An 11915-nucleotide genomic window follows, 5' to 3' on the forward strand; every position below is an offset into this window, starting at 1 on the left:
GTGCCCATCCATGTACTCTCCATTAGTTTCGTTGACTCACTTTGATTTGATGATTCTCTTTGAAATTTCATCTGGTATATCAAATCTACACACATAAATACACATACATTAAAGAAAAAAAAATCATATATTGTATTATAAACTACATGTACAGTTTCGTAAATTATATATAATGTTTGTCAAATTTTGACAACATTTGAAGGTTTTGAGTAGTTTGGTAAACTTATCAAGGCTACTGTTTTGGGTGAAAAGTACACGTAATGGTAAATAAATAATACATAATTTATGTGCACTTATACGTAAATTATATACATAATGGTAATAACATGAAGATATACGTAAATTATATATACTTTATTGCAAAATACACGAGATTTGATAGTAAAGCGAAGTATTTCTACTAATGAAATGAGTACTGTTTTGGTGTTAAAGCACGGGTAATGTTCTATAAATTACCCATAATTTACTATAAATTGTGGTAATTTACGATACAGTACATGTACTGTAAATTCTGTTATGAGTAACCGTACGAAAGAACAAATGTTTCATAAATCCGTACGGATTGAAAACCAGATCTGAAAAAAAAAATGAGAATATCATTAAGCTTAAACTACAAATCTAAAGATATCTGCTATGATGATTGATTGCAATAATGTTAAACTCGAGTTGAAGGATTAAACATCAAGATCAAAAACATAAATTAAATTTTAAGAGAGAGAGAAAGAAAATAAACATCAAACATTCGATTGATGATTGATAATCTGATCTCACGAAATATCGGAAACAACAGAAGATTAAACATAAATCTAAAGAAATATGATATTATCACTGGATGCAAACATAACAAACTAACTTTGAAGGAATCATTGAATAAGGAATAAACATAAAAATCTTAAACAATAATGAAAATTTTAGAGAGAGAAAATAAACATCATACATTCGAAGTTAATGAATTTGTAAACAGATCTTATAGATATGTATCATAAATCTGATACGTTTTATAATAGAGCGAAATAATTAGGGTTTTAGTTATAAGAAGAAATATTAGATATTAACAATGGTATTTATAAAGATTTCGAAAGTATTAAACCTGATAAATGATGAATTTGGACAGCAATATAATGTAGAAGAAGAAGATTTTCTGAGTTTAATGGAGGTTTGTCAACTAAATCGATTTTAGAGAGATCAAATAAAGAGTTTCCGTTACTGAAAATAATGAAGATATCCTTACTTTGAATAGAAACATGATTGAAGAGAAATATGGGAAATAATAATGAAGATATTCTTACTTTGAATAGAAACATGATTGGAGAGAAATATGAGAGATAAATATGGAAAAAGATATGCATAGATTTCGAAGATAAATCAGTTATAAAATATGGAAAGGTTAGATTAGGGATTATGAAATAATATTTATTCTAGAAATTTGTGTTTTCTCTCTAGATGAGACCAAATGGACTAGATATCCATTTATATTATTTTTTTGGTTTTAAAACCCTTTATAGGATTAGAGAGGATTATATCTACTATTAGGACCCGTTTTTTGGACTATAAGCCCAAAAATTCTTGTTGTTATTATATATCATTCGAAAAAAAAGAAATCCCAGAAATCCAAACAAGAAAAATCAAGTACACTTCAGATAGAATCAGAACCATTAAAAGTGCAAATCACGACAAACCATGTAAGATTTGTGCCAGGGTCTGTCAGGTTTTTCTTGTTCCCTACCATTTTTCTTTTGGTCGAACAAATTTCATTTTTTTATGAAAACGAACGGTTGAGATCTGATACATGAATTCCCACGTGGAAGATGAAAGTTAGTTGAGTAGCTTAAACCCCCTTTTCCTTCTTCACTATTACAAACTCCCATTCTCTCACTCTTCATCCATCACTACCTCTTCCTGTAAGTCCGGACTCTCTCCCTCTCTCTCTAGTTTCTCTTTCTAGGGTTTGTTCATTTTAATCTCTTTCTGATTGAAGTACTTTTGTTTGAATTGTTATTATTTTGATTCTCAAGCTAGGATTCAGTAATATGATCCAAAATTACTAGTTTAGTGATTCTATTTTGTTTGATTTGATGAAAAAATTGTTTCTCGAAGCTTAAGTTTGTTTATTTTTAAATTTTATATGTGAATAAGGAATCTGTGATTCTCAATTTCAATCATCTAGGGTTGTTTCTGATCTTCTTTGGTTCAAATGCAAAATCATTTCACCTGAACAATCCATTTTAGTTTTCAAGTTTGAGTTTTGGTTTGAGAAAGACCTAGTTCTTCAAATTAAGTGACTAAGCCGGAGCTATTTTGTTCATATTCAGGAAGAACTCGGGCGAAAACTGTATATGTATATATGATTATCTCCATTTTAGGGCTTAGCCATGGACTATAGTTACTTTAGGGTTTCACGCCATTCGTGCGATAAATTATGTAAGATAGTTAAGTAATTATATGATAGTTTAGTAATTAAAGCTAAGTACTTGGGCGATCTATAAAACTTGAAAGTTTAACAAGCCGAACCACATAAATCTCTTGTGTGATTGTTTACTGTTCTATTTCTTTTTCTTAGATTCCTTTATTTCGTCACAACAGTGACCTCATTGTTGTTCTTCATCAAGGGTTGTTCTTATACGCAGGTTTTCTACATGGGAGTTAAACTCTGGCACTACTAAGTGTACACTTCAGCCGTTGTTGTTTCTTGATGCAGTTGGGTATTTACAAGTTTTATTGTTTGTTAAGATTGTAACATTCTGGAATTATGCTTGTTTCTGCTCTTTTGACTTCTGTCGGAATCAATCTTGGTCTCTGTAGTTTATATTTGACATTGTATTCCATACTGAGGAAGCAACCAGGTAATGTCAATATCTATGCACCACGCTTGGTTGCCGAAGGAAAAGCTCAGCGAAGAACTAATTTCGATATAGAGATGTTACTGCCAACTATCGGTTGGGTAAGGAGGGCATGGCAGATTTCTGAAGAAGATTTGTTGTCGAAGTCAGGCTTGGATGCCGTGGTCTTTATGCGAATTTTCACCTTCAGGTGAAAATTGATTCTTAGGAGCTTTGTTGTTGTAGTATATTAGTATCATTAATGGTTTTCTAAGATTGGGAACTAGGTCGTCTTGTTTGTCTGTAAAACATATATGGATGCTTATAGATTTGAGAGTTGTTCTTTTCCTTACTAGTTTGTCGATGGTTTGGTTTCTTTTCGTAGTCTCTTTATTTTCTTATATATTTCCATGTTATCTGAACCAATTATTTTGTTTATGTAGTATAAAAGTATTTGTTGTTGCTGGGATTGCTGGGATCTTCATTCTTCTTCCAATAAATTACGCCGGGAATGAGCTCAACGGTATTAACTTCTCTGATCTTCCACATAAGTCATTAGACTTATTCAGCATTTCAAATGTAGACGATGGTTCTAAAAGGTAATTAAAGTTCTGATCTTCGAAATAAATAACTTGACTTACTTATGGTCATAACTGCGAGTCATTTACATGATTTCGTTATGGTACATTTCCGTTAATTGGCCCAGAGCGTTACTTTAAGTTTTCTAATTGCTGAGACCTTTGACTCGACAAGTTTAGCTAACTTCGACGGTTCTTGGAAATACTCTTTTGTTCCATGGCTACTTATACTGGTTTCACTAATCTACACTTTGTTGCGCTTTTTCTGAGCGAGAGATTGGGCCTCCCGTTATTGCCATTGAGATTTTGTTTTCAATAAGGAAGCACTCATGGTGCTATTGTAACTTTTACATGCTTACTTATATAACCTAAAGGCTGTTCTTCATTTTTCGTATTTCATATCCCACATACTATCCGTGACTAGAATTTTTTTCCCATGTTTTGACGTGTGACTGGCTCATCATATTCATTTTTTCTGTTAGTCTTTTAACTTACCGAATAGAGAGATTTTCATTATTTTCTTGTCACCCATGTTACAGGTTGTGGGTTCACTTTTCTGTTGTATATTTTATCACGGCAGTGGTTTGCTATCTTCTTTTTGTTGTAAGTTATTTGCCACGATATCTCAAATTTACATTCAGATTTTCTTATTTTATTATCACCAAACTAGGGTTGTATGATTTACAGGAATACAAATACATTACTTCAAAGCGAGTTGCTTTCTTTTCCACATCTAAACCTCAACCACATCAATTCACCATTCTAGTTCGCGGAATCCCTTCATCTACTAGTGGCAGTTTTAGTGACAGTGTTGAGAAATTTTTTACGGAGTATCACTCTTCTACTTATCTGTCACATTTGATGGTCCACAGAACAAGCGAACTACACAATCTCATCGTAAGAATGTTTTTCATATTCTTCAACTGTGATGTAAATGTTAGATAAACCTAAAATCATGTTAAATTTTTTTGGGTAGTTTAAGAACCATAATTATCGTATATTTGGATGAGTCAGGTTTTCAGTAAATAGATGACACGCAGGTAATTTAGCGATGACAAAAATTTCATCCAGCCCGGAATTTCTGTTTTTCTCCACACACAAATAATTATATAAATGCATGCTTAAGTATGAAGAAAGTTTCATTTTCTAACGACGTTCCTTACTTCTTCTATCATCCATTTGACGTAAACTGGTGGGAATGGGACCATATGTAATCACAACCAGCCATGGTCGCCCATGTGCCACATCATAATCTTCCGATACATTTTCTGTCCTCTTTTTTTTCCGTTAGCGTTGCTATATATTATTATTAGGAAACCTGATAAATAGAGGGTTTCTGTTTTGTTGATCATGTATTTCCTCATTAATGAAGCAAGCTTTTGTTCTATCTGTATGTATCAGTTGCCTTGAACATGTCACGCAAGAAGATTGAATTCTATGTTATTACTTTCACTATATTTAATTTTGGCAAGTAATTTCCTTCTTTCAGACCGAAGCAAAGAAGATATACAGAAAGCTTATGCACTTAAAATCTGGTGGCGACAAGCAGAAAATCAAGCGTGATGGATTCATGGGACTGTTCGGGAGGAAGGTTGATATAGTAGACCACCACGAAAAAAAGTTGGGAGATTTAGAAGAAAAAGTGAGGAAAGGCCAACATGATGTTTCATTTGCAGAGGGGGTATGAAGCATGACACCCTCCATTTCCTATTTCTAAAACTTCAAATTACGCTCTCCCACTTTTTTGTTAGTGTCCGAGATCTTATGGTGCTTGTTACTTCGCGTTCTATCATTCTATTTTGTTTTTCCAATTTTCCAGGAAGTACCGGCAGCCTTTGTGTCGTTTAAGTCTACATATGGTGCCGCAACTGCTGCCCTTATCCCACAGTCAGACAATCCAACAGAGTGGATCACAGATGAAGCACCTGAACCTCGTGATGTTAATTGGACCTTCTTTTCTACATCTTTTATACGGATGTGGTTTTCGTGGGTGGTGGTTGTTTGGTTATCACTTCTTCTTACACTTCTATTCCTCATTCCTGTCGTATTTGTGCAAGGTCTTACCAATCTGAATCAACTGAAGACTTGGTTCCCGTTTCTAAAAGGCATACTCACCATGTAAGTGGCCAATTTTGAAATTCTACGAGAATTTAGTTTCCTTTTTGTCCAATTAAAATGATAAAGAACTTCAGGGTAAAATATAATACTAATTACCGAGTTTATTACCAAATGCTAACCTACGTTATATACAATATGCAGAACATTTGTGAGTTCAGTGATTACAGGATATCTTCCGAGTCTCATACTTCAGATGTTTTTAAACATTATACCTCCGATCATGATGATCTTTTCATCCATGCAAGGATATATTTCCCATAGTGAAGTAGAAAAAAGCGCTTGTAGTAAAGTACTTTGGTTCACCGTATGGAACATCTTCTTTGCCAATGTACTATCTGGATCAGTACTATATCAACTTAACACTTTCCTTGAACTCAAGAACATTCCTAGACAGCTAGCTATTGCAGTTCCAGGACAGGTAAACATTTTCTCAAGATCTTAATTTTTCTAAATGATTATTTCAAGGTTCACCAATATTATTTGATTATTTTTGGCAGGCTTCTTTTTTCATAGCTTATGTTGTCACTTCTGGGTGGACAAGTTTATCATCAGAAGTCTTCCGGATGTTACCTCTTATTCTCAGTACAATTAAAAAAGTTGCAGGATGCCATGATAGTGAATTGAACGTGCCATCTCTTCCTTATTACAGTGAGATTCCAAGAGTTCTCTTCTTTGGACTTCTTGGCCTTTCATATGTAATCTTAGCTCCACTCATTCTGCCTTTTCTCTTGGTTTACTACTCACTCGGATACATTATCTACCGGAACCAGGTTAGAAGAACTTTTTAATTCTCGCTTCAGAAGCATTTTCTCACTTAGTTTTCGTAACTTTTTGTTGAAATGGTGGATTTTGGAGCACGTCTTTTTACTGATATATGAAATTGATATTGCAGCTATTAAATGTATACGAGCCAAAGTATGAAACAGCTGGGAAGTTTTGGCCGATTGTGCATAACTCAACGATATTTTCTTTAATATTAATGCAAGCAATTGCAATCGGAATATTTGGGTTGAAGAAGCTCTCTCTTGCTTCAACTTTGACTATTCCTCTTTTAGTTCTTACCCTTCTCTTCAATCAGTACTGTGGGACGCGTTTCCTACCCATGTTCAGGACCTACTCTGCTGAGGTATACTTATCATTCTTCTTTAATTATGTGTGTACTGTAATGATCTTTGATGTTTAGCTCTATCGATTGAAACATATACGATATAAAAATTGAGACAAGTCATGTCTGATACCTACCTTGTACCAGCCTCAAATACCTAGATACCTTATCATACTGGTGTTTCAGTCTGTCTACTTTTGGTCGAAGTAACAATTGTCATTTCAGACAATGGGCTCTTAATCAGACTTATTTTTATGTTCAACTCAGATAGGTTAAAATCAACCCAGTAGAATAGATCAAGAGTCAGATTTCATATTTGAATTTTGATAAGAAAAAAAAAGCATTCTCTACTTGTTGCATTTCCGTGGTTCATACATTTGAAGCTTCTTCTGTCTTGACACTTTTGATCTTCCATATGCTACAGACTTTAATAAAGAAAGACAGAGAGGATGAAAAGGATCCAGCACTGCAGAACTTTCTTGATAAACTTGTCACTGCTTACAAGGATCCAGCTCTAATGCCAATTAGGTATTCGGATAATCACGACCAGCATAACACGCCCCTTCTCTCTGCGACTGAAGTTTGAGCATCACGTAGTGCTGTTGTTAGTTATGCTGCTAGAATCGATTCAAGTAATGCTTTTCCAACGAACACTTTTGATTTGTCTTTGGTTTTGTTTGGTCGTGATGAATTGATTTGTTGTTATCAGCTACTCTATATGTTTCATTTTCTGTGTTTTCTGCTCTGAGCTTATGTATAGACCACAAATATCAAATAATTTCATGATTGATTTTCGAAATCGATGCAGATACTACCTTACACAGCACAAGCATGAATTTTGTCATTAACAAGTATATTGGACCACTTCAGGTCTGCCATCTTCTTCTTCTTTTACAGTCATATTCTTGTTCATAGCGTTGAAAGCAGCAGAGAGATTAGGGCATTAGGCATTGCACCAAAATCAAATGTAAATATAAAGGGAAAAGTAACTCTTAATGGATCAAAAAGAAACTTTAAATTGATCTTTTAACAAGGTAAAATTTACAACACACTTTATCGCGTTTTTCGTCTCCTCAAAGACAACAGATGTTTCACAGTAAAAAGTTTAGCTATGCAACCTGCTTAAACCATGTTGTTTATGTTTGATGATCATGTCTGTCATAAAGTACAAAGAAAACTACCTTTTGATCTAACTAAGGGTAAATTACAATAGATATCAACCATCAGATTTCTTATTCCATTTGTTTTTCTTTCTTGTTGAGAGAATGTATGGGTGTTGCGAAAACTGAGGCTCGCTGGTGTTCGTCAGATCTTCTCTGACAACGAAGCAACTTATAAACACTGCAACCATCAAAAGAAGGCGATAGGTTTTTTTAGAAATTAGAAATACGTTCAAAATAAATAACACTAGCATTTCGGGCGAACGAAACAAAAACCGTTAATATGCCATCAGCTTGAACATTTCAGACGAGTCAGATTCAGTCAATGTGAAACCATGATCACCACCTAAGTTGCAGTTCTACCTCAACTAAGTTAGTGACGTATCTCGAAGAAAATCAAATCCTAACTTATGTCCCTTCCGATTTGGTTGTAAACCCAACTGCTCTTCGGAAAAGTCCCATACTCCCATTTATAATCTTGTCTAAACCTTGCCCCAACGATAGGACCTCGCTCTCTTCGAACTACAGTTAGGGGCCAATGGAGCTCACAGAGGATTAAAACTGATGCTATAGACTGAGAAATGTGGTAGTGGGAAATAATGCTCCACCACAAGATGTATGCATAATGAAACACAATCAAAATTTAGGTCCAAATATGTCCATCTTCCCCAAAACCCGAACTTCATTGATCCCCAAGGCAATCTTGTCACACGTATATGAGTTTATCCGGTACTAACAAAGAAATGACATTCCATCCAATAAGTTAACATCATTTCACTATTTTAAGCCGAATGGTACAAAAGGAAGAAATAAACCAAGCATCACTTGCATATTTTCTTATAGCCATTCCAGCATCACGACGGAGTTGGCTTGTGGACTTTTTCGACGACTAACCTTTACGAATTTTATCAAATTTTTACTAGAATAATGAAATCAAATCCAATCACCATAGAAATGAAACTCAAACTACTTACATTGCTAATTTCTTGACAAATTCATGCATATAGAGTAAACCTAAAAGAGAAGTACATGATGAAACATAGAGAACAAAGGAATCAAGAAATGAACCTTCATACTTGTTTAAGGTTGATGAACAGAAACAACATGAGGAATCTTCTCCTCGTCGAACGGCAAGCTCACATAATCTCTAGCAAATTCCTCTGCAATTTCCACAGCAAGTTCTCCATGCAAAGCTTTAGAGTACATATACAAAACTGTATTTGCTGCTATACTATGAAGCAATAAAACCATCAAACAAGCAGAAGCAATAACAGTTTGAGTAACAAATAAAACCCCTTTCCAAAACCCTAATCCAACTTCTAAATCCCAAATACTCCCAAGTATCAAAATCAAAATCCCACCAAAAAACAAAATAAGAGAAGCAGAAACACTTCTCATTCCTTTAATCAAATATGTACTTCTCATTAATGGATCAAACCCCCAACTCGATTCTACTGTTACAATCACATAAGCTAGAGACCAATTCACTTGTAGATAAAATAACCCTAACCCTAAAACAACAGAACCAATCAAAGAAGCAACTTGAAAAAAAGGGGAATTATAAGAAATTTGAAACCCTAGAATACCAATCCCCTTAATTACTACAAACAAGAAGATACCCATGAAAGAAGAGATAGAGAAGATGATAATTTGAGCAGAAAGAACAGTTGCTAAGAGCCTTATAAAGGAATTTGATAAAGTTTTAATGGCGGAAATCAATTTAACAGGACGACCAAAGAATCCATGATAAACACTATAAGTGATGGTTCCAGTGGCACAAAGAGAGAGAAAGAGTAGAGAGAAAGCGTAAAGAAGAGAGGGGAATAGAAATTCAAACCCTAGATTACGATTTTGTTGTTGATCGTGATAAGTGGAACGAAGGAGGGTTTCTGGGGTGGTAGAATCAGGTTCAGTAATTGTGAATTGAAGGGTTCGGAAAGCAACGATGGAGAAAGAAATGGGGAGAAGAAATAGAACTGATAAAGCTAAGAAATGGCGGGAATGAGCTTTCATGATTTTAGTCGATTCTGATAAAACCCCAAAGAATGATAATGGAGTTTGTGTCGCCATGGCTGAAAATTGAAGAGGAGAGAGAAAGACTAGAGAGAGAGAGAGAGAGAGAGAGGAATTTAAAAGTACAATTATTATTGTTGAAGATTAAGAAATACGTTAATGATGATTAAGATTTTGTCTGTTAACAAAAAGAAAAAGATTAAGAATTTGTTGGATTAGAGTTAAGCAATCAAGGGTGACGTCCCAAATAATAGTGGGTATAGTGTCAATATGATGTTGCCCTTTTAGTACGTAAAAGGTTAATGGATCATAGGTCATGACTCATGGGGGTCATGGAGTCAATTCGTGGCATGGAAATTGCAATGATCCATAGCTCAATATATGATGTTGCCTCATAGTAAATTGGTGGGGCCTACTGTTACAAAGGGTTCGAAAGTGCCCGCAAAAGTTTCAACGGAACGTCACAAAGAGTGGTAGTTAGTTAACAATAACAACAACTGTGAAGGCAGCGTCACGAAAAGCATTGCGAAAGCGCCATAAAAATGTCGACACAAAAAAGTGTTACAAAAACTAGTCGATGAAACGTCGGAAGGACATTTACGGTGTTGACAAAACGTCAAAAAAGTGCCAAGAAAGCATAAAAATGTGACGACGAACCGTTACAAAAATTTATATAAAGGTGTCGTAAAATGTGATGAGAAAGGGAAATTGAGTGAAATGACCCTTGACCAACTTGAATTTGTGAGAATGACCTTAGTTTTCAAAAATCTCTCAAATGACCAATTATTTCCGTTTTCTCCCAAGATTACCCTTTGTATATAGTGAAGTCTAGAAAATCTCGACTTCTTTTGACCCAAGACAGAACCGGGAGTTGCTTCTCTCTCTACAACGCCATTTTCATTCCTTCAACTCTAAATCCCATTCCATCATTCCTTCTTCAAATTTTTGGCAAAAATCACTCTAATTGAATCTCAATCTCGAAGCGTATCGGATCATTGCACTTTGTTAGGGTTTCACTCTTAAAACTCTTAATCTTCACCAAAAATTTTGGCTCAATTTTTTGCTCGATTAGGATTTTTAGAATTGTTGAGGTAAGTTCATCTTGGCTAGGGGTTTACATGATCTCATCTCCATTATTACTTTGTTTCATATTATGAGTTGTTTTATTTCACTTGTCTAGGATTTTTGATTAATTGAGGTATTGTTCATCTTGCTAGGGATTTTTTCCCATTTCAACTTCATTGTTACATTGTTTTATCTTATGTTTTGTTTGTTTGCCAATATTATATGTTGAATAAATTTTATGTTTTGTTGGTATGTCAATCTTGACTAAGGTTTTATCTTATTCTTTTACATTGGTTGATAGTGTTTTATAATGTTCACCATGTGTTTGTTAATAATCCTCAATAACTACCTAATTCTTATGTGTTTACAATGTCCAACAAGTGTTTTCCAATAATCCTCTATGGTAAAGGTTACCAAATGTTTGTTAATAATTTTCAATATCTTGGTGTTATACATCTTGTTTATGTATGTCTTGTTTTTTGTCGATGTTTTCCTTGTGTTCATTAACAATTTTCAATGATAAAATTTACCATTTGCTTGATTTCGACATATGAAATTCATTAGATATGAAACACATCGAAATGGTTGAATAGTTCACTTTTTATAATATAGTATCTGAGCAAGAGAAAACGGTGAGGACATATATCTATTTTTGTACTTATAGTATTTATCTCTTTTATGTATGTGAATGCTTATTTCCCAACATTGTTGGTATGTGACACCTTAGGCATATATAAGAAAATAGATATATGATGAAAATAGTCTTCTATTCATAAACTACAAGGCCTTTGTAGAAAAAAAAAACATTACTAATGTTCGTTTGACTGCTTTATATTTAAAAGCTAATCAAATTGTTGATTTTAGTAATTAATATTCTCATATTTTTTTCATAAGTTTTGTTGGAATCATAGTGTATTTCGTTGTAGCAACCTAATTAATAAACTTCTCATTTTATTTTTGTGTTTTGGATGGTTGTTTCTTTTTAACAGATGAGAAATTCATTATTTCACCTATTCGATAAGCATCAATGATGACATAATTTATATTTCACCAGCTG

At 34.0% G+C, this 11915-nt stretch overlaps 2 protein-coding genes across 3 annotated transcripts; one reads left to right on the forward strand and one right to left on the reverse strand.

Moving 5' to 3' along the window:
- Positions 1-1566: 1566 nt before the first annotated feature.
- LOC147563217 (hyperosmolality-gated Ca2+ permeable channel 2.3-like) lies at positions 1567-7419 on the forward strand. Its single transcript, XM_086635651.1, has 11 exons — positions 1567-1901; positions 2628-3030; positions 3263-3418; positions 3937-4000; positions 4085-4294; positions 4887-5078; positions 5217-5515; positions 5657-5933; positions 6013-6285; positions 6408-6641; positions 7045-7419. The coding sequence occupies exons 2-11, from the start codon at positions 2750-2752 to the stop codon at positions 7204-7206; spliced, it is 2148 nt and encodes a 715-aa protein (XP_086491777.1). The 5' UTR covers positions 1567-1901; positions 2628-2749; the 3' UTR covers positions 7207-7419.
- Positions 7420-7618: 199 nt separating this feature from the next.
- LOC147563218 (uncharacterized) lies at positions 7619-9979 on the reverse strand. Of its 2 annotated transcripts, none has more exons than XM_086635661.1 (2): positions 8849-9979; positions 7619-7961 (listed from the first exon to the last, which is right to left on the reverse strand). In XM_086635661.1, the coding sequence occupies exon 1, from the start codon at positions 9848-9850 to the stop codon at positions 8861-8863; it is 990 nt and encodes a 329-aa protein (XP_086491787.1). In that variant the 5' UTR covers positions 9851-9979; the 3' UTR covers positions 7619-7961; positions 8849-8860. The 2 variants fall into 2 exon arrangements, with proteins under 2 accessions (XP_086491787.1, XP_086491781.1); XM_086635655.1 differs by having other exon boundaries at positions 8857-9976.
- Positions 9980-11915: the final 1936 nt, after the last annotated feature.

The sequence above is a fragment of the Eschscholzia californica genome, unplaced genomic scaffold (assembly GCF_041429995.1).
Source record: "Eschscholzia californica isolate CP2 unplaced genomic scaffold, dmEscCali1.0.p SCAF_1, whole genome shotgun sequence".
Classification (NCBI taxonomy): domain Eukaryota; kingdom Viridiplantae; phylum Streptophyta; class Magnoliopsida; order Ranunculales; family Papaveraceae; genus Eschscholzia; species Eschscholzia californica.